The 22,222-nt window shown below is 46.2% G+C and overlaps 2 protein-coding genes across 2 annotated transcripts; one reads left to right on the top strand and one right to left on the bottom strand.

Annotated features, from left to right (window-relative positions):
- Nucleotides 1-1,039: 1,039 nt before the first annotated feature.
- si:ch211-63b16.4 (kinesin heavy chain) lies at nucleotides 1,040-12,957 on the top strand. Its single transcript, XM_036547172.1, has 21 exons — nucleotides 1,040-1,046; nucleotides 1,205-1,269; nucleotides 1,595-1,678; nucleotides 2,212-2,362; nucleotides 3,251-3,324; nucleotides 3,416-3,554; nucleotides 4,233-4,316; nucleotides 4,787-4,824; nucleotides 5,093-5,116; nucleotides 5,480-5,590; nucleotides 6,726-6,805; nucleotides 7,037-7,172; nucleotides 7,717-7,800; nucleotides 8,809-9,366; nucleotides 10,327-10,602; nucleotides 10,828-10,992; nucleotides 11,365-11,460; nucleotides 11,695-11,742; nucleotides 11,918-12,147; nucleotides 12,439-12,594; nucleotides 12,825-12,957. The coding sequence occupies exons 1-21, from the start codon at nucleotides 1,040-1,042 to the stop codon at nucleotides 12,955-12,957; spliced, it is 2,739 nt and encodes a 912-aa protein (XP_036403065.1).
- Nucleotides 12,958-14,548: 1,591 nt separating this feature from the next.
- Nucleotides 14,549-20,752, bottom strand: LOC118790266 (T-complex protein 1 subunit delta-like). Its single transcript, XM_036547171.1, has 13 exons — nucleotides 20,477-20,752; nucleotides 19,466-19,518; nucleotides 19,289-19,378; nucleotides 18,923-19,031; nucleotides 18,324-18,588; nucleotides 18,054-18,186; nucleotides 17,649-17,788; nucleotides 17,365-17,461; nucleotides 17,173-17,283; nucleotides 16,574-16,704; nucleotides 15,860-16,094; nucleotides 15,271-15,405; nucleotides 14,549-14,563 (listed from the first exon to the last, which is right to left on the bottom strand). Exons 1-13 carry the CDS (start codon nucleotides 20,586-20,588, stop codon nucleotides 14,549-14,551), a joined length of 1,626 nt encoding a protein of 541 aa, XP_036403064.1. The 5' UTR covers nucleotides 20,589-20,752.
- Between the last annotated feature and the right edge of the window lie 1,470 nt (nucleotides 20,753-22,222).

Below are 22,222 nucleotides of genomic sequence, written 5' to 3'. Positions count from 1 at the left end.
TGGCTTCATCTGTGTTTATTGTTTAACCATTAATATCCTAGAGTAGTGTGCTAGTAAACCGAAAAGTTGCGGGTACTGTCTCTTGGACAAAAATTGTGCTTAGATTAAATTATTTTCTTAACAAAAGAAAACAAATTCCTTCAGACAAGGAAATGTGTAATAGAATATGGGGCAAGTCACATTTCGTGTTTTATATTCTTGCGTATCAACAACGAAACGCCACTTTAATTTACACAAAGATGCAAGTTTAAGTCTTCACTGACAGTTACTCACAGAAACCAACTGCCCTGAGGATGGACACTCAGCAGCAACATCTTCAAAGGTAGGCCTATGTATTAATTTATAAACTACTTTTTACTGTGAGAAAATATGTTCTGAATATCATTATTAACATAATTGCTGTGCTGTCGCCAGCTTCGGGATACAGTCTCCAGTATCTGTGGTCCAATGAGATTGTAATTCTTCCCCTGAGTAGCGATGTTACCGTCGCTCGAGATCGCGAGCGAATATGAGTTGAGTGAAGGTCTTAAATTCCACTCGGACCTGCCGGATCGGGGAAAGTGTAGTGTCAGTCACGCACGGTAACATTTGAAATCGTCATCTTTCTAATTATGGGCTTTGCATTCGAGCTTAATGCATTACCTATCAAGACAACGTATAGCTTGCATGTTAAAGTAAAACCTAATTCGCGCCTTTGTTTTACAGTAGACGTTGAGCCTTTGGACAAATTGGCGAGTGTACATTTACGTTAAGACCGTTTTCAGTCTTACTGAGGTATTTCTTTCCTTTGCTTACAGCAGTGGCCAGTGGGACACAGATCCCAAGGGGAGCAGCGCAAGGGAGAAAGGAAGGATCCTGAACAAGAGCTTTCAGGTCGTCATACGACTGTGTCCCCAGGAGCAGAGGGAACCCCAAACAGGTCTCATCTCTGTCTTATCAGTACCCTGCAGGTAACACATTCTACAGTCCCCACCGACAGCCTGCGGCAGGACCATGCACAAAACAGTCCTGATTCTTAAACAACTCCAAGCGTCCAGCAATGGAGGGTGGCTGAGGTCTGGAGCATTGTCTTCACCTTTACAGCTAAATAAGACACAATGCATCATTAACCGTATTGGCGTACAACTACAACATGATTTAATACATCATAGCATGTAACGTCCTTTATATTACAAAATAACAACACAATTTATTGCCACTCTAGCAGAAGATGCCAGAAGTTCCATTCAGGTGAAAGAGCCAAACCGTATCACCGTTGACACAGGAAGGGTGAGTGTCTGTGATGCTTGAATGAGCATTCTCATTGGATGGGCTGTCCCAGGGCTCAGGATGAGTGACACATAAATAAAGATGTGGGAAAAACATCTGTAATCTGACAGAGGTGCGGAAAGGAGGATGTGGCAGTTCATCTCTGCAGAGACTGTCTGATGCAGCACAGACACAGTGATACATTGGAATAAATATGCAAGCACTGTAGTGTGATCAGTGTTAGTGGCAATGCTTTTTCACACACGTAAGACCACCTGCAAAGGTTATCTTTGTAATATTAAAAGTGTATGCAGTGAGACTGATGGTGAGGTGTTTCGCTGTAAAGGGTCACCCGCCCCAGAGCCTGGATTTTGATGCTGTTTGGGATGAAAGTGCCACTCAGAAGGATGTCTATGAATCCACAGCCAAGGTAACAAGTGTACCGTTATATACCCCCTGTGTGAGCAGAAAATACAATGACTGCTCCACCCTCAGGATAAAAGCTTTCAGGACACAGAATCTGCTCTTAAAATTGCGCTCCAGGATGCTGTCAAGAGATGTCTTGCTGGTTTCGGATGGCAAATTCCCCAGAAGCATAATATCTTTGTTGAAATGAAATATTATGATGAACCACAATTATTAAATATTGCAGTTATTTTGTCTCCTGCACATGTCTTGTTTTTAAATATCTTAATTGATAGAAGTTGATATATTGTCTGTTTTAAAAGAAATAAATATTTAAAGTACATATTTAAATCCATTTTGATGTATTCTTATTTATAAAATTGGTAATTACTATTTGTATTATTTCAGTATCGATCATTATTTGTATTAATGAATAATAATCATCATATCTAAGCCAAGTGAAGATGTGTAAAATGAGTGCTGTGTAGGTATGTGCACGTTTGGGATGTGGAAAGGTTCACATAGAGAATGAAGGCATGCTGATGTTTCCTGTCTCAGCTTCTGGTGGAGTCCCTTCTGAAGGGCTACAATGGCTGTGTCATCACCTACGGTTCACCTGGCAGTGGGAAGAGCTACACCTTGCTGGGTGGAAGCCTGACTGGCAGGCAGAGGGGCATCCTCAGTAGAGCTGCGGAGGACATTTTCAGCTGTATCCTTCCTGCTAACCCTAACCCTGACCCCGATCCTGACCCTGACCCTGACCCTGACCATGACCCTGACCCTAACCCTAACCCTGACCCCGATCCTGATCCTGACCCTGACCCTGACCATGACCCTGACCCTGACCATGACCCTGACCCTAACCCTGACCCTAACCCTAACCCTAACCCTAACCCTGGCCCTGATCCTAACCCTAACCCTGACCCCGATCCTGACCCTGACCCTGACCATGACCCTGACCATGACCCTGACCCTAACCCTGACCCTGACCCTGACCATGACCCTGACCCTAACCCTGACCCCGATCCTGACCCTGACCCTGACCATGACCCTGACCCTAACCCTAACCCTGACCCTGACCATGACCCTGACCATGACCCTGACCCTAACCCTGACCCCGATCCTGACCCTGACCCTGACCCTGACCCTAACCCTGATCCTGACCTCGATCCTGATCCTGACCCTAACCCTGCAAGGTCCCTCTCATGCTGCACAAGACCTAGGGTTTTCAGCCCAGGTCAGATGGTCCTACACTATGAGACTGTGGCATATGAAACATAATGCAGTTTAGAAGAAGCCATAAAACAGCATGAATAAGAATACCTTAGTCAGGAATGGGAGAAATCTCTGCTGAATTCTTGTCTGCTCTGATTTTTTGTACCATCCTGTGTCTTTCTGAAGAAGTCTCAATGACAGTCAGTGCAGGTAATTAACAATGTGCTTGATTTGACAGGAGAAGTTAGATAAGGTCTGTCTTTAAGGAGGAACAGAAATCAAGTGTCAGTAATCTTGATTAAACATGAAGGACCCAAAGCCTTGGGGCAGTTATGCATCATTCCGCATAGAAAAGGCAATAACCTTTAATTTATGGGACCAGCACCAGAGGCACTGACCTGCAAGATCAGAGTCTCCTTTATTCATGTGTCCAACGAGAAGATTTATGATCTTCTGGTGAGTATCTCTTTTGCCACAGTAACAGTTCAGAGAGGCAGTTTAAAGCTGTTGATATGGACAGACCAAGGTAATCAGTTCCTCTCTGCAGGAGAGCCAGCCGGCGGAGGTGTGTCGGATACACGAGGGGGAGGAGGTGGCATTTGTGGAGGGACTGAAGGAGGTGGAGGTGAGCTCCTCCCAGGCTCTGCTGCAACTCTACAGACGTGGGGCAGCAAACAGGCACACAGGTAAGGGATCAGGTGGAACAGGTGTGCAGGTAAGGGATCAGGTGGAACAGGTGTGCAGGTAAGGGATCAGGTGGAACAGGTGTGCAGGTAAGGAATCAGGTGGAACAGGCACACAGATAAGGGATCAGGTGGAACAGGTGTGCAGGTAAGGGATCAGGTGGAACAGGTGTGCAGGTAAGGGATCTGGTGGAACAGGTGTGCAGGTAAGGGATCAGGTGGAACAGGCACACAGGTAAGGGATCAGGTGGAACAGGCGCGCAGGTAAGGGATCAGGTGGAACAGGTGTGCAGGTAAGGGATCAGGTGGAACAGGCACACAGGTAAGGGATCAGGTGGAGCAGGCACACAGGTAAGGGATCAGGTGGAACAGGTGTGCAGTCAGATGTATTCAGGTGGAGTATGAATATGACAGTTCCTGAAGGGGAGCAAAAGTCACATACTGTATATAGAGGTATGTGCATGGTACTGACACCACTGATAACGTCAGGGGAAAATTTAGTTTCACAATTACTTCTACACTGAATCACAGTCATACTGCCCGGATCCAGTCTTAACATGTGTGTTGAGTTCTACTCGACCAATCAAACACTCAGGCTCCTAAATACCTAGAATATTCCTGCTGTTAAATATACTGTATATTTCCATGCTTGGTAATTGCCTGTTTCTGTCTCACTCAAAGGGGTGTCGAAGGGCGAGTTCGCCAGCAGAAGCCACGCCATTTTCACCATCACTGCCATCAGCATGAGCCCGCAGGAGCACAGCGGTAAGGCTGCAGCCAGCGGCATTTTGGGAGCACCGTTGCTGTCTCTCTCCATCCTCACATGTGCAAAAGAACCAGGGGTTGTTGCCAGTGGCAGACACGCCACACTCAGTCGTTAGGCAGCAAAGCAGAGCGAGGCGGTGGTAGGACTCTCTGGGCTCACTCGCCTTCTAAGCAACTCGGTGGAGAAGTGTCACATGGTGTCTCTATCTCATGCTTGCGCTTGACTCACTCTGTCGTGCACGCTTCCTGAAACGCCCATCACACTGCAGGCTTGTGCCGGTTTAGCTGCTGTTAAGCACCGAGCTCTGAGCAAGCTCTCTGGAGGATCCCCTCTGTATTCATGTCCCAGTCATATCTCAAACATGCAAGGAGAGATGGCACAGCCGCGTTAAATAAGTGAAATCAGAGGGAAATGAGTGTCTGTAATAATCATTTCAATAAAACTGTGTACTCTCTCTGGTACGTTTTAGCCCAGGGGGGACTAGCGACCATCAGCAAGCTCACTCTGGTAAGATGAAAGCATTTGTTTAATTACTGCCCTGTCAGATTGGCCAAAAGAGAGTTACTGAATGTGTGGAATTGTGGGCTTAGACTGTTCTTCCTGTCACAATTTACGTACAGTATGACAATGGCTCGTACACCCCAATGTACAACCACAGCTGGCAATTAGAAAAATTTTAGAAAGAGTTTTTAATCATTTTTTATATTTCAGTTTAAATATTGTTGAATTAAATGACAGCAGTTTTCTTTCAATGCCAAACTGTTGTTCTCTTTAGGTGGACCTGGCCAGCTCAGGGAAGGTAAGGACAATGAATTGAAATGGACCCTGCTTGACTGTTCACATTCAGTAAGGACAATGTCATCTAATGTCTCTGCTTCCCTGAAAGAATCACTGCAGCCCACATTGTTCAGAACTGTAATACGCTACAGGACCTCCCATTTGTTGAGTGCTTCTCTTTGTTTTATTTCTGTTATTATTATGGTCATTGGTCATGTAGAAGTAATCATGCTATGAGCTCCAGTCCAGTAAAAATACTCTTAATGCATCTTAAAACTACATGAGTATGTGACCAGTGATCTGCAGTCTAATGACCTGATGAAGTGATGATCATACACAGCAAGCAGTAGTGTGTATGCTGCACTCCCATTTGGTTCCTCTGCAGGCTCTCCCTCGGAGTGGTGCTCTCATGGACGGGAGGAGATCTTTCCAGATAGTCCAGGAAAACGCCCAAGAAGCCAAGATGCTCAAGAGGTCCCTCACAATATTTGGAAACGCAAGTGATGTTTCACTCCTTAATTCAGCTGAACCCTTGATTATCTCTTTCCACCTTTCAGGAGAGTTTATCCAGTCCTGCTTCTCTTTTCCTGTCTGACCCAACACAACAGCAATACTAGCGTAACATGCTAGACCAGAAACATTAATTGTCAAAATTAAGTTAAACTACAAATTTGGAACTATATTCAATCAACATTTGTCTGACCTCACAACCTCACAGTTGGGTGAGGTCAGTGATTGAATGAAAATTGTATGAAAATAGGCATCTGCATTTAAGTTTGTCAAAGTTAAGAATAAAGGTTGTAATGAATCAAAGCCTTACTGTTACGCACCAAACAATCTCTGATTTATTGAACATTGATCAGCATATCCACCACACAACAGTCTCATTGAACATAATGTGAGAAAAATAAACCAGAAATGGTTTGAAGCCAAACAATAAGTCTGCATGCGTTTCTCTTCAGAGGGAGTCCATGTGTGATTCTCCTTGCTCCACTCACTCAGAGAGCTGCTAGGACTCAATACACAGGGCCGCTTTTAAAAGGTTCAGCATCTTTTTATTGGAAGAAAGATGTCAGGTTTCAAGAGAAGAAATTGATTTAACAGATGCCCCTGGCCCCACTACCATGGCAACAGGGAGATAAGAGAAAGGCCTTTGCTCCCTCCCTGGAGTGGTTTTGGTTTTTTAACTGATCAAGATCAAGAGTGTGTGTTCATTATTTATGTAGAGATAAACAGTCCACTCAAAAGCCTTTGAGCCAAAGGAGTGGTTGTAATCGTTACCTCAGCTCTAGCAACAGTAAAACACTTCATTTCTCTGCTGATCTGTGAATTGAGTCACTGTAAGCAGGGAAGATATAAACAAAAGCTAAACTGAATTACAGTTTTCAATGATTAAGAACAAACAGCAGCATTTTCACGTGAGTTGCATTAAACACATAAAGTAACATAAAGATGTTGTAAATTACCTGCATATGAAAAATATGCAATATGTCATTCTTAAGGTTATTTATATGATGGCTAGGATTTTTGCGGGGTGAGAGTAAAGTCATATTAAGCACAGCACACCTGCCATCAGGTGATTTGGTGAAGTGTAAGTGCCAGATTGAAGGTGTACATGCTTCTAATTTCAGGTGGTTTTCGCCCTCAGCACTGCAGGCTGTCAGCATGTGCCCTACAGGGAGTCCAAGCTCACCAGGGTTCTGAGAGAGTGGTAAGCTCCATCACTCCTGCTCACCAGGATTCATCAGAGAGTGGTAAGCACTATCAGTCCTGCTCACCAGGGTTCTGGGAGAGTGGTAAGCACTATCACTCCTGCTCACCAGGGTTCTGAGAGAGTGGTAAGCGCCATCACTCATGCTGCTGGGGCTGAGATAACCGCAAGTGCACCCCAGGTGTCAGTTTGCTAACGACGCCCCTCCCACCCCCACCCCATGTTCTGCAGCCTGGGGGGAAACTGCCGCACCTCTCTGGTGGTGACCGTGTCGTCCAGCCCGTCCTCCATCACAGAGACGCTCAGCAGCCTTCAGTTCGCCTGCCGCGCCATGTCCGTCCCCGCCCGCGCGGTCCACCGCGTGCAGGTGCTCACTCAGCCACGCCCACTCCAGCACCCCCACCTGCGCAAACACCTGCCTCTTACCTGTATCTGCTGCAGCAACGCGGCGCTCAGGACTGTAGCATATATGGGCTGTTTGAAGGGCACCATGGGTGGTTGTATGAAAGAATTACTTTATTGTCATTTAGCAGATGTTCTTATCCAGAACAACGTACATACGGTAAGTTACAATTTTATCAATTTTAACAGCTGGAGCCAAATGTGGGTTAAGTACCTTGGCCAAGAGTTCAACAACAGTGCCCCAGCAGCGAATCAGACAAGGAGCCCTGCTCCTTACCACACTGCTACCCTAATTAAAACCAGGAAAACCCTATGTTGTGTTCAAATACATATTCTGTGGTTGCAATATCTGAAGGAACCATAGATATGCACCATAGACACTGTGAAAGTAGAGGTCACAGGGACAGCGCACTCCTCTGCAGCCCTCTGTAAAGTAGTCATTTTTAAAATCATAGGACACCGACTGTGTCTTTAATATGTTGTCAATTTCTGTGCTTTTATCTGTTTAGATGCAGAGTGTGAATTTAGCCGAGAAACCCCGATCGAGCCCCAGCCGGCGGCCATCACACCAGCCGGGCACCTCTGGCACCAGGGTGGGGACATTCGGCAGGCCCTGAAAGTGTGCCCTGCTCTCTGTCAAACCCTGCCTTTGTGTGGGAATCAGACCGCAGCCCTCCGTTAGCAGGAGAGCAACCGCAGCGTTTGCATTTCACACTGCACCCACTCGTGATCAAAGACCTCATAAAAGTTAACACAAGGGGCCGTTAAAAACGTTAGAGTGATGGGTGTACTGTATATCCTTTTATTTGGATTGTTTTGGCCCAGATCTCCATCCCCCCAAAGATTCTGACTGTATTCCCCCTCTGTTAAATTAAGGCAGCTGGCTCTGAACAAAAGCTGAATTATTGAACAATGGCAGAAACTGTTTTTAGAAGGAAGAATTTACTGGTGTGCATTCATGTTGTGCCAGCGATCTCCTGGAGCTCACCACTGCAAACCTTTATGGGGAAACTGTGCCAGTGGGTTCTTTATTAATGAATTGTAACTGATGCAAAAACGTACTGTTCTGTAGAAAAGAAAGAATATCTCTGCATATTACTCAAATATTAAAAGCACAGCAATCCAGTTTCCACAGGGCAAAAATCTATATAAACATACAGCACACATTGTTCTTTATGTCAGTTTACATTACATTATTGTCATTTAGCAGATGCTTTTTCCTGAGCAACTGACACAGGTTACAGCTTTACATGTTATCCATTCATACAGCCGGACAGTTACTGAGGCAATCCTGGATTAAGTACCTTGCACCAGGATAGAGCAGTAATGCCCCAGCAAGGAGTCAAACCTGTAACCTGTCAGTTACAAGCTCTTGCTCCTTACCACTATGCCACCCCCCCACCCACATTAAAAACCTAAAATTACTAGACAATCAGTCATTAGTCCTGTATGAATTGATATTGGAAGATTACAGAAGATACCAAACCATGATGAATCATCAGGAAAGGACATGAACGTGTGAATTGTCATGAAAGCTCCATTCATCCTCTCCCTCGTTTCTGCTGATCTGTACCCATACTGCTTGCTTTAACACCCTGCAGGTTCCTCCCCTCCAGACCCAGACTTGCCTGCCGCCCATCGTCTCCAGCCCGCCGCACCGCTCTGGATGCGGGCTGAGGCGAGTGGAGGAAGGGGAGCAGAAGGCCTTCCTGCCCCAGCTGGGGTTGGCCGAGGGGGGGCCCCAGGCGAACCGGTCTGCGAGGGGGGTTAGGCCGGTGGAGGAGAGGGGACCTGGCGCCCGCTCTCTCTCCAGCAGCCTGGTGGGGTTCCAGCCCCACGAGAGGAACCCCAGGCCCGAGGTCCACCCCTCCCCCCGCGCCTCTGTGGACAAGCTCCCCCCCTCCCTCCCCCTGCCCGCCCCCGCTGCCGTGGCCGGGGGGGCTGTGGAGTGCCCAAACTGCAAGCGGGAGAGGAAGATCAGGGAGGAGTATGACAAGTTCATCGTCCAGGCCCGCAGAGAGAGGGACGTCCTGACCCAGAGGGTGGAGGAGCTGGAGGCTCAGCTCCTAAAGAGGGGGAGTGAGGAGAGAGAGGGGAACGCTGACCCCGTCCCAAATACACCGAGAACCAGAGGAGCAGAGAGGTCGGCTGCATCTATGGTAATGAGGGATCTTCTGAAGGATTATCTGGAAAGAGATGATGGAAAGGCCAGAAGGGTTGGATTCAGACATGATGGATACTGCCATTCTATCAATACAATACACATTTTAGTATAACATGCATATGTCTGTTACCATAATATGATATTAAGAATACTTTGGATTTCCAATCAGTGGCGGCTGGTGAGCTGGAAACAGGGAAAGCCCGAACACTACCTTTAAATTTATCATTACTTTCAACCTTTAATCAATATATGTAAATGTTGAATTAACAATCCTTGTTAATTAAACAATCTCATGTTGTAGCTTTTGCAATAGCACACAAAATCTGCAGTGTTTCGCAAGCGTAATCATTTATTCTAATTACGCAATTGGTGTTGATTATTCTGTGAATTATTTGTTTTATTGTTAATCAAGGAGGATAAAGGGAACAGTTTGAAAGTAATGATAGATTTAAAGGTAATGTCCGGGCTTCCCCTGTTTCCAGCTCACCAGCCGCCACTGTTTCCAATGTTTCCAGACCCTAATTTCTATCCACAGTGAACCACTGGAAATGAGGGTTGAACTGAGTGGTCACATTGTTAACCAGGCATTTCATTTTAAGATTGTCTCCTTGTGTGAAAATGTACCGTGCCTGAAAATGGTTTGGAATTAAAGAATTTTCTTTTTCACAGGGTCAGGAAGTACACGGCACGCATGATGCCCGCTTTCGAGGATAAACTGACTGGATAATACTTTCTGTGCCTCTGGCCCTCCATCATAAATTTAGCTCTTGTAATGACGTGCAGGGCAGCAGCTCATTCTTTTCTTGGTGTCTCACCATCAGTGTTTTCTTTTTTTTGTTATACACATGCGGTTGCTTCATTAGATCTGAGCCGGTTGTCTCAGACTGTGGACTGAGCTGTTGCTGGTGCTGGTGGATTTAAAGTGCATTCATGTGTAAACTCTGCCCCCGAGCAGGGCGAGGGTACAGATGACGTCACAGGCACGAGGCAAGGAGAGGAGAAGCCAAAGAGGGCACTGAGTGGCATGCTCCCTCGAGCTGACATCATCCCCCAAGCTGACATAATCACCCGAGCTGACCACACCCCCAGAGCTGACGTCATCACCCGAGTTGACATCATCCCCCGAGATGATATAATCACCCGAGCTGACCACACCCCCAGAGTTGACATCTTCCTTCAAGCGGATGTCATCCCCGTAGAAAACGACAGCAATCAGAACAGACAGCAAACAGTGAGTGCTGTGAGGGCAATCAGCCCACGTCCTTCGCGTTAATTCATTTAGAAACGTACAGCTCCTCTCACAGTAATGATTACACACTGATTGGGGCACTCCAATTTACAGTAAACATAGCCTTGAAACAAACAGAAGAAGGCTGTAATTATCGCGGGCGATCATATTGTGAGGACGGTCTGTGAGAGAAGCTGTGATCGTATGGAAGTGTGCTCTCTGCTCCAGGACAGCTTGCGGAGAGAGACGGCGGAGCTGAGGGCGCAGCTGGAGGAGTGCAGGAGCACCCACACCGCGCGTCGGGACAGAGGAAGGACAGCCCTGCACCAGGAGGAGCTGGAGAGACGAGGGGAAGCGTTCCAGCAGCAGATCCAATCCCTGCAGAGCCAGAAGGTGAGACAGGAGAGGCACTCGGCTCGAGGCGATTTGCAGGTTGCAGGTGTGAATGTCGCCACCAGGTGGCACTCTCTGTTCCTGATTTCACCGCACCAGGTATCTGTACCAGTTTATATACTTATTTCATAAATATACACAACTGACTTTTTCACTACATTGATACTTAAGTGTACATATTAATCACTTATCTGTTGCATTATTACATTATTTTTATTCAAAATAACATAAATGCGTGGCTGTTTTATGTCAGGAACAAACCCCTTTTGCATATTTTATTGGCACGGTTCCCAGTGCTTGAAAAGCAGCTATGTGTGAAAATGAAAGTTTGCGTGCAGTGATACTGAGGCCCCGCTTCGTGTCACCCTGCAGGAGAGCCTGGTGTTGGAGCTGCAGCGCACCAAAGCAGAGCACAGCAGGCTGACAGAGAGTTTTGCTCTTACCCTCAATGACCTGCAAAAGCAGAAGGTGCTGGTTCAACAACACAACACAATCTCACAAGGCATCTCACAAAGTAAATCTTATTAGCATATTTGCATTAACAACAAAATCAAGTACCTTGGTTTTATACTGATGATCTGTTGTGTCTGGTTAACATGCATGCATTATTTTTCCATTAGTCTTTATTCTTCTCAGCACTGTATATTATTAGATTGGATGAATAAATTGTTAAACATAATGATTACTATGTTTCCTTAACAGGATAAATTGTTATCACAAGTAGAGGAAACAAAAATGCTTTATGAAAAGGTAAGCTGCTTGAATGATGACCAAGATAAATACTTTTAATAAAACAGTGAGCTGCAAAATATTTCCCAGCAATATTGGCTTTAAATACACCTCTGCAGTGCTGAGATCTGGAGTTGTGTGTGTGTGTGTGTGTGTGTGTGTGTGTGTGTGTGTGTGTGTGCGCTGCCCCCTTCAGGTTAGGTCAGAGAATGGAGGTCTGAGGGAGCAGGTGGAGGCTCTGTTGAGAGAGTGCAGCTCCAGGCCCTGCCCTGATCTCCGCGGTAACCCTGGGCCTCCTCACGTCCACACGGTCACCACCAACACGGAGATGCTGGTCGTCTCACACCAAGTGTCCCAGCAGTGCGCCTCAGGCAGGGACACCTCCGTGGCTAACACAGCACTGCTGCTGACTGCTGAATACATTACGTAAACCTTAACGGTCCCTGTAAAGGATACTGTAGGTTCCACAGTCATAAGTATTTTGAATATTGTGGCTTTTTGGCTATGGTTGCTGGGAAAATGGGCTTAGAAATTGCAGTGACATTCACTCATAACTGAGTAGATGAGCTAACAGAACTGAACTGACTATAAACAGCTTCCAAAATGGCAAATTCCTTATGTCACGTGAACATGCTTTCTTACATTTATAGTACCTGCTTTATTGACAGTTCAGTATCCACAAGTGAACCGGAGGTCTTCGTCCTGACCTTGTGCCAGCTTGATTTCTTTTCTGATGTTTTTAGAGGGCCAATGTTGCTTCAACAGCTGTAACGGATTCCAGAGTTCTGCGTTTCCAGGGAAACCCACCGAGCCTTCCACCATGAACGATTATGATGACAACCTGCTTAAAACTAAAGACACATTCAAACAGCTGTGAGCTACTTTAATGACCTTACATTAATTTTACACTCTGAAGTTACCTAATTACAGAATACCACAAAACCAATGCCTTTTTTTAACAAATTTTGAATCTCAGTAATTTAAGGTATAGTCCGGTGTTGCAAAGTGCTTGCCGCGATAATTGAGGAGTGTAAAGAGTGTGCTGTCAGTCATCAGGGTCGTGCTGGTATCCTGACTCGGGTGTGTTCGTTCCCATCCCGCAGGAGGAGGGAGCACAGCCTGTTGCTGGATGTCATGCTGGTTCTTTATAAGCGGGGCTGGTTCGCTGATGACGCCGTTCCGTACGTCCAGAGGACTCTGAGAAAATGCGGACTCAGACTGAATGATGTGGACTGAGCTAAATGTGTGGATCTCCGACAGCCAGAGACGGAGAACACAGAGAGGTTCTGTACTTTCACCAGTGACATCACATTCGTGCCTTTCAGTGTATGGAGTGAGATCGCATTCATGCCTTACAGATGATAGGCATTTATGACTGCAAAGATGGAAGAACAAATTGTATTTTCTATTTTGCATGTAGTGCATACTGGATTTGTGAAATGTGTTCCCCTTGAGTATTTATTGCAAAGAATTTACAAAGAAAATATTTCATATTGTCAACAAGAATGTCAATTGTATATAAATATTCATAGATCCAGCTACAATCTTTTTTTGTCAGAATATTTAAATTTTAAAAAGGCTAAGCTGGAAGTGCATCTCTCTTGAGGTGAAAAACCTGTTTCAACATTTGATTTGCATTAAATTCATAGGACTGGCACATGCCTGCCTCAGTATCAAAGGCCAAACTGGGCTCTGTTAATTCATAAATTCATACACCAAGAATAGTTAACTTTGGTTTACAGCACTTAGCTCTTAATAAAAGACATGTGGGAGAGGCGGAGCAGCTGATTATTGTCATTCCGGATGGACCTGTACGATCACACACAGGAGCCGCTTCCTGTCCTTTCTTCAGCAGCAAGTTCTCTCTCCGTCTCTCTCACAGCGTCTGACTCACACTGACATCTGGCGGAGCTGAGTGAGGACGAGGCCACCAGAGCATGTCAGTTCCAGGCCTGGATCCACAGCAAGTGGGTGGAGGTTAAGAGGGGAGAGGTCCTCTAATCGGAGTGTGCCTGAACACGCTCCTTCAGGGACGCTTCCCTTACATTATCTATACGCTGCAGAGAACGTCCGAATCCTCAGCAACCTGCCCCGGGGAGAGTGCATGTGGTTTGGAGCGTAGGAGACCAGCACAGTTAAGCACCCAGGCAGGTATCAGGGCAGCGTGTGCTGGGAAGTCTTGCCTGTGCACAGATCAAGAACTGAGGGTTTCTTTTCAAGGCTTTTGCCAACTTTGTTAACTTTGACTTAAAATGTGCTTCTTAGTTTGGAATATTAATAACACACCACATGCACAGATCTATCTAAAGTGTTATTCAGTAAGTGTTCAGGTGAAAGCTGTAAAGCCTTTAAGTGGATGAGAATGACCAAGTGGATTTTGTTATATAACTAAAGTAGGTCTGAAATCAATGCACTCAACTCACATTTGTTAATAATTATGTTTATTAATGACCGTCTCACAATGAAAAATCCATTTTCAGTCACACACATGCAGAACATAAGATGTGTGAAGTTTCATTCTGCACAATTTAAGCAACACCTCCTGAAACAGGAGCAGATGTTCAAATCACAGGTGCTTTGAGAGGTTATTATCTGGTAATGAATTTGAAAGACCACGTCGTTAGGTTTCTGAGTTTACTCGCTTTTACCCTAACGAGGCCAGGCTCATTTGAAGAAGGAACAGTAAACACAGCAGATGAATGCAATGAGAGCGGCTGCATTTATTACACTTTTATTAAACGTAACAAACACACAGGCTGAGCGAACGCTGGCTCTGACCGGCCCCCCCACACCACCCCCCCCATTCCATCCCCATCACCTCCATTCTTCATCGAGTGTTCACCTAGAAAGGAGAGAGAAAAAAGAGAAAAAGACATTTAATACTAAAGTCCAAGCACATTTGGGGTGCTCTGCGATACAGCGATAAACTTCCCCTTGAGCAGAATCCCCAGCGCCACTGGATCTGAAGTGCACTTCACAGGCAGTTTGAGTGCGCTCAGTTTCAGACGTGGCGAGAGCTCTTAACGGCTGCCTCCTGCTCTCGGGTCCTGGCCTCCTCTCGGCTACAGCAGCTCTGATGGGTTTGAGCCTTTTAGAGCCACTGCACGCTGGCCAGGCGAGGTAATGTTGTCCTCTGTGAGAAGGCTATGCTTTCTCCTATGAGAATGCAATGGTTTTATGCTCCTTTTCTGAGCACAGTTTTCCAGCAAGAAGCCTCATCTACGATTTATTACTTGCTGTTCTGTACCCGCTGGCCTTGTTCTAACCGGCCTTAGATGTGTACAGCATGTTTCATGCCATAATGGCCTTGTTGTGACCAGCTTTAGAACATGTGCAGTGTATTTTATCCCTTCATGGCCTTGTTCTAACCAGTATCCGGACATGTTGTACATTAATGGCCTTGCTCCAAGAACATCAGCCCAATAAACACATACAGGTCCAAACAGCACAGTGAGACAGCAGCTCATATGCAGCACTACGCTCAAGCATCTGTGGAGGTTGCCGTGGAAACAAAAGCAAGGCCACACGCGGAGACGTGGACCCCCCCACCCCCACCGCGCGGTCCCTCACCACATCGTCGATCTTCAAGATGCTGCGCACGGTTTCTGTGGAGAGCGTCAGGGCGCTGATGGACACCAGGAGAGGCTGCACCACCAGCTCCTCCAGGATGTTGGAGATGCCACCCTGCGGGAGGGGAGAGTCCCAGACAGAGAGAAATACGGGAGACCCTCACCACCCGCCGAATCGGGGTGTGGAACATTCACGCCAAGCAGCATTCCCTGTCCCCCGGCTCACTCTGTTCCAGGGCCTGACAGCCACACTCAACCACACACTCTTACATTCATTACCCACACTGCATGCATGTATTACATAAACATACATACTCATCTTCTATTTCATGGATATATTACTTCTATAGTAAAGATGCGCCTGCTTTTATGCCATGAACAAATCACCCTTGCGTGCAAGTTTATATTAAGAGTACAGTGGATTTCACCTCTCACAGGGATCTCTAGAACAGATCCCCATCAAATGGCAAGCAGTAAGCAGTACTGTGTAAGCAGTACTAAAGCACGACACCACAGCCTGGACACAGAAATATGAAATTTGGAGACTCAGTCGTCCCTCCCTGGCTCACCTTCCGGACGTTGATGCCTGCTGTCCTCTCCCCCTGGGCATGTCGGTTGCGCAGCTCGGTGACAGTGGAGATGGGGTTGAGGCCGGCGTTCTCAGCCAGCGTGGACGGCACCACCTCCAGGGCGTCGGCGAAGGCGCGGACGCAGTAGGCCTCCATTCCCGCCAGTGTGCGCGAGTACTCCGCCAGTCTCAGCGCCAGCTCGATCTCAGGGGCACCCCCGCCGGCAATCAGGGCTCTGAGCAGCCAGGACAGGCCCAAATCAGTGACCCAATCACCCCACACATCCACCACAACACCCCTCTCACACGCAGCACAGCAGTGTGAACGGAGACTCATCAGTCAAATATCTGAACCTAATGTCGAGGGCAGCAGCGTAAGATAATGGTAAGGAGCAGGGCTTGTAACCAAAAGATTGCTGGTTTGATTCCCCACTGGGGCACTGCTGAAACATACTTAATTGCTTCAGTAAATATCCTGCTGTATAAATCAATAACTTGGAAATACTGTAACCTCTCGCTCTCAGAGAATTTAAACTCTTTACCTCTGGATAAGAGCGACTTACATAGTCCTCATTTACCATCTGCTGAATGACATTAATGTAAGGTAATGTAGCAACGAGAAGACTGCACCAGGGAGGCATTAACAGCTGTGCTTTCCACTCCCGCACAGAGATGTGCAGAAGAGAGATCACGCCGCCTCAGTAAAGCACTCTACCTCTTCTTCACCAGGCAGCGGACGACACACAGAGCGTCGTGGATGGAGCGCTCAGCCTCCTCAATCACCAGCTTGTTGGAGCCGCGCACCACGATGGTGACCGTCCTGCCCGGGCTGGCACAGCCTGTGATCTGCACCAATCAGAGCAGCCATTTTCCCAATAAACAACATGGGCGAGCAGCCATTTCCCCAATAAACAACATGGGCGAGCAGCCATTTCCCCAATAAACAACATGGGAGAGCAGCCATTTCCCCAATAAACAACATGGGCGAGCAGCCATTTCACTCTCGCGGGTAACAGAGGAGGGACAGAGAATAACAGGATGCAACTCTGTGACAACCATGTGTGGCTCCAGGAAGCGTCCAAACATCAGCCAATCATGTGTACACACCGATATAATGGAGTCAAGGTTTAGGATTAGCCTTTCAAAGGATAAGAAGATAAGAAAAGTTTGGAGTTGTGCTCTAATCTTTTAAAAGATAAAATGGGAACTGCATGAAAATCAACCCCTAGGGCAACACCCATTAACTGAAGTGAAAAAACTGATAAATGATAAATAAGTGAAATAAATGATTTCAGAACAGTATAAATTCCATACCTTGACCAACTTCCCAGAGCCATCCAAATTCACCTCCTCTGCCAGCTCAGCGGTGCCCAGCATCTCAGGGGTGAACTGGTCGATGTGGGCAATAGGCTTGGTTCCGATTGTCTGAATAAAGGCAGAAAGATGTCAATCTGCTTACCTGTAGGGACCATCCATCACCAAGACAACAACACACAGGTCCACTACCTTGCAGATGAATTCGATGTCCTCCCTCTCAATCTCCTTGACGACCATAATTTTCATCTTGTTTAGGAAGTGCAGGGCCAGGTCACTCAGAGCATCCCTGGAAAAACAGGCCTTTATTACCAACAGCACTTCCTGCAAGTACAGCCAACACATACTAAACAGCCGTCCATTCGGAGCTGCAGTTAGACAATCTCAGCTGAAACGGAAGGAGAAATGAATTAATGACATTAGCTGCCCCGGTGGAGACAGTGAGGTACGTGACTCAGAGGAGCACTGGAGCGGACCTGAGGATGGATTTCTGAATGAGCAGCACGTTGCAGCCCGCCTTCTTAATCTGTTTGACCAGGTTGAGGATGTAGGCTCTCTCCTCGCGGAGCACCCGGTCCATCTGTGCGTAGTCCGACACAACAATCTGGTTGTCCATCTACCCGAGAGAGAGTAGAAATAAATGACATCAGCTCACATTTGGTAACAGAGAGCAAGTTGTTGACAGGCACACTTGGCTTTGCACAGGGGGTAAAAAAGGCATACCGAATCTCTCAAACAAAACTGGAGGGTGGTGTGTAACAAATTAAATTTTTTCTCAACAATATGATTCACTGCTGCTAAAACAGCATTCGAGGACCATTGCTAGTTTCCATGCAGTGCTTTATTCAAGAAAACACTTAAAGGGCCTACTGCGAACTTACATCTGTCTTGGGAGGTGACAGGCAGAACTGAATGAGTCCGATCTTGGCCTTCTCCACCCGCGTTATGCCCGTGTTCACCACCCTCTGGGTCAGAACCAGCCCATCCACCAGCTCACAATCATCTATGGTTCCCCTGGAGGGAGAAGAGTGAAGCTGCCATTTCATGCAGGCGGAGCAGAGCTTTCATTCAGAACTCTAACCCTAACCTGGACCCCTCTGAGGTGAAGACACTACATTAATGACTCCTGTTCCTGCGCAGATTCTACTCACCCGAGCTTCTTGATGATTTTGATGTCGTTCAGGTTGACGCTCGTGGCGGTGGCGGGGTCGATGACCCTCATGACGGCGTCGACGCTCATGGGGGCCAGCAGGCTGGAGTACTGTGACACCACCTTGGAGCTGAGGGACGTGGCAGCACTGTTGAGAAGGGTCTGTCTGTCGCTCAGCTCCACCGGCTGGCTCATGTCAGTCAGAATCTCGACCCCGCGGTCCACCGCCTTCTGGAAGGACTCGGAGATTATGGTGGGGTGGATGCCTGACACAAAATAAAAACAAATTAGGCCACATTTACATAAAAGTGGTGTAGAGGTAGGGAGTGAGGCTGGTAACCAAAAGGTTGCTGGTTCAATTCCTTACTGAGGTACTGTTACTGTACCCTTCGGCAAGGTACTTTAAGCCACAATTGCCTCAGTAAACATCCAGCAGTAGAGATGGATAAAACTGTAACCTATGTAAGTCACTCTGGATACAAGCATCTGCTAAATGACAATAATGTAAGGTAATGTAATATTAAAGAACTGAATAACTGTACACAACCTACATGAGTGACATAAGACACACCTGTGTATAAGGTAATAGAGCAGAGATACCTTTCTGGAGCAGTCTGGAGCAGGCATCAAGGAGCGCCCCAGCGATGATCACCACAGAGGTGGTGCCATCCCCAGCCTCTATGTCCTGAGCCTTGGACAGTTCCACCAGCTGTGGGAGGTGTGGGGGGAGAGGCCAAACACAAACCGTTTCAGTTATCCATTCAAAGGTAGACACTGCCACATGGTACATTTGTTTAACCCCCCCCCCCCCCACACACACACACACACACACACACACACCTAGGTAATGCATTAAGTAATCTGAAAACAGAAAATTCAAAAAATTTCCCAGAACGTTATCCTTCACTTAAAAACATCAACAATGCCAGCTTCTAGGCCAAATAAATCCCCCCCAGTGGAACCTACCATTTTAGCAGCAGGGTGCAAGACCTGCATCTGCTTGAGGATGGTGGCTCCATCATTGGTGATGGTCACGTCTCCCTTCCCATCCTGAATCTACAGTGGGTATTGAAACAATCAGCACCCTTCCAGACACTTTGCTAAAAATAACGTTAGATCTGAGAAAGAAATAATTTATTTTACCATTTTATCCATGCCCTTGGGGCCCAGGCTGGTTCTGACGGCATCAGCAACAGCTGTCAAACAAAGCAGACAGTTCCTCTGCAGGACAGCTCACATTGCACGGGCATAATTAAAACGCTCCACACTGACATTTTAAGGTGGTCAATCTCCAGTCAAACGGTTCTGGGAGCACGTAATAGAACGTGCATTACTGAATGGCATTTTTCAGTCACTCCAGTTGTATTGTGCAAGCAGCACATGTCACACACACAAATATACCAAATAAATTTGGTAAGGCGCATAAAAGTCAGTTATTGAGAATCTGAAGCTTTAACTATCACAATGCAATCTAATCGAACATGAAACATCAAGAACCATCGGTAATTGTATAGCTTGAATAAAACTTTTATTTCGGTGTTGTTGATCCAGACAAATCAAAGAGCAACCAAGACTGTTGGCATAAGTTGTGGTTTCTTTCGTAACATCCAGCAGACGCTAAAAATGACCACTACAGCTTCTGGAAAAATCATCTGCTTGTTTATGGCATCAGCTTGGCCGAGGCGCTACGCAGATCCGCAGATCGGTCTGGCCTTCGGACGAGCTGAGAGCAGACCCGGATGATCAGTCTGACTGACGCATTCAGAAGCAAACGAGTGCACCTGCTACAGATCGATGATATTAATTCTAAATAAACGTTGGGCAGAATGAGCATGAACAGAAACTCTTCAGAATAAAAAAACTGATGCCCCTAAACATTAGCTAGCGAGTTAACCAATCTTGCTGCCAACAACACACAAGAATCGGAATAGTCAGTACTTGCTGAAATGGCATCATGGAAGCTAGTTAGCTCATTTAAAACGGATAAGTGTACTAATTAACCAGCTAGACTAATCGGTTTAACCTGCCTTTGCAGCTGTCACCTGCAGAAGCTAATCGGCGAGAAAACAAATCAAAAACAACACCAGCATGTTATGAACTGGTCCACTGTAGCTGCTTAGTCTAGCCATCTCTGTAACTTAAACCAAAATATACCTTTCGCGGCGGAAATGTTGCTGAACCGAACCTGGGCCGGTTTATCCCGGTCCACATACGTGCCCCGACCTGTCCCAGGGGCACCCTTCGGAGCTGCGAAGGCTTCGGCCATTATGCTTTACTTCCAGACACAAGTCACCGAGGCAGTGGGCTAGCGTGATTTGCAAATCTATCGGAACGAAATCGTGCTTTCCCCCATCAGTGGCGTCGGAAAGTTTGAGGTGCAGTTTCCAGCCCACAGTACTGGCAAACGAGCTCGCTCTCCAGCACCATCAGCTGCGACAAAACGGGAGGGGCTCTTTATTCCTCGCGCCACATAAATATGACGAAAATTGCTGTCCTCCAAACTGCCAGAGGTAGTTGGCTCAATTTTGAAGAATAACGCTGAGGTGAAATAGCTCGTAAAGTTTTTCATGATGGAGACCTTCAGCCGTGTAGTAAGCCATTTTATTGTGCTCATTTACTGATCTATTCTATATCAAGCATGCGGGATATAGTTTATGCACACATTAAGGCGCACTGTGGTTATTTCAAGGGGGTGTGTTGGTTAGAAACGAGGATCTTTCAAAACACATTTTTCCCTCAGTAGGTTTACTGCACTTAAGAGACAGGTGATGAAATGATAGCGTTATCTAGCTAGGTAACATTGGATAGATACGTTACAGTGCTACCGAACTAACCGAAATATACGGTCGCACCGATGTTAAATTAGCTAAAGCTATAGCTACACATTAAAGAAAGTGTTAGTATGGTGTATGAGATGCGACTGAGACGTTCGCTACTTTTTTCCCACTCTCACAGTTAGCTAGCGTGTTAACCTTGCTGTAATTGTAGTGAAAGGCAACGATGTCCCGGAGAACATTATCCAGCCCAGTTTAATATTTTGGCCTGGTAGCTAGTCACATCAAGGTCTTAAAAACACCCTTACTTAAGGCAAACTGGCAGCTTTTTCCCCCCAAATCAACAAACTGATCAGATACTGGCAAATTTCACATCCGGGGCACTACAGTTAATACGACATACAGACCGTTTTTAGCAGTTTGGCTGTCTTTTTGCTACGTGCTTTATTTTAATTTTATTTTATTATAAAATTTTAATTTTAAATCCAGACACTTACTGACTCTGAACAAAATATTGTGAAAGTCGAACTGCCACAGTGGGGCGCTCTCGTCATTAAGTTGCAGTTCGCCGCTCTGTAACTGCCTTTGTGGGCTGTATTCAATTGTTCATCATTAAATTAATATGAAATCAGTGCAACTTAATATTCAACTAAATGAAATGGAACATGACAGCATGTTCCTCTGTCAGGCAAATATGTAAATCTTTGCTTTTTAGGGGTATGTGAGCAACTCCATCAAGTGTCAGTAAGGCATTAATACAGCATTTACAGACTGATGTCTGACACAAAGTTGAAATAGAAGTTGTGCAAAACGAAAGGAAATGGATTGACGCCTTTCAGCTCCACCGTGCGGTTTTGCCACCCGTTTGATGTGCGTTAGCACTGCAAAACCACCTCGTTTACTGGAGAGTTACTACTTTGTCGTAATGGGATGGACAGAAATAGAGATGCCAGTTTACTAAACATAACTATACTGTGTGTGGCAAAGTAATAATAGATGTCAAACAGCATAAAACCAACATGACAGCAACTGGTGCCGATCGGTTTTAATTTCCGTGCAGGTGTCTGCGTTTCAGAGCTTCATGTGTGATTGTGGGAGTTAATGTAATGGGAAAATGCAAGAAATA

Source organism: Megalops cyprinoides, chromosome 15 (assembly GCF_013368585.1).
Source record: "Megalops cyprinoides isolate fMegCyp1 chromosome 15, fMegCyp1.pri, whole genome shotgun sequence".
Taxonomy (NCBI): domain Eukaryota; kingdom Metazoa; phylum Chordata; class Actinopteri; order Elopiformes; family Megalopidae; genus Megalops; species Megalops cyprinoides.
The sequence above is the reverse complement of the archived record's forward strand: the minus strand, read 5'-3'. Positions and strand labels throughout refer to the sequence as shown.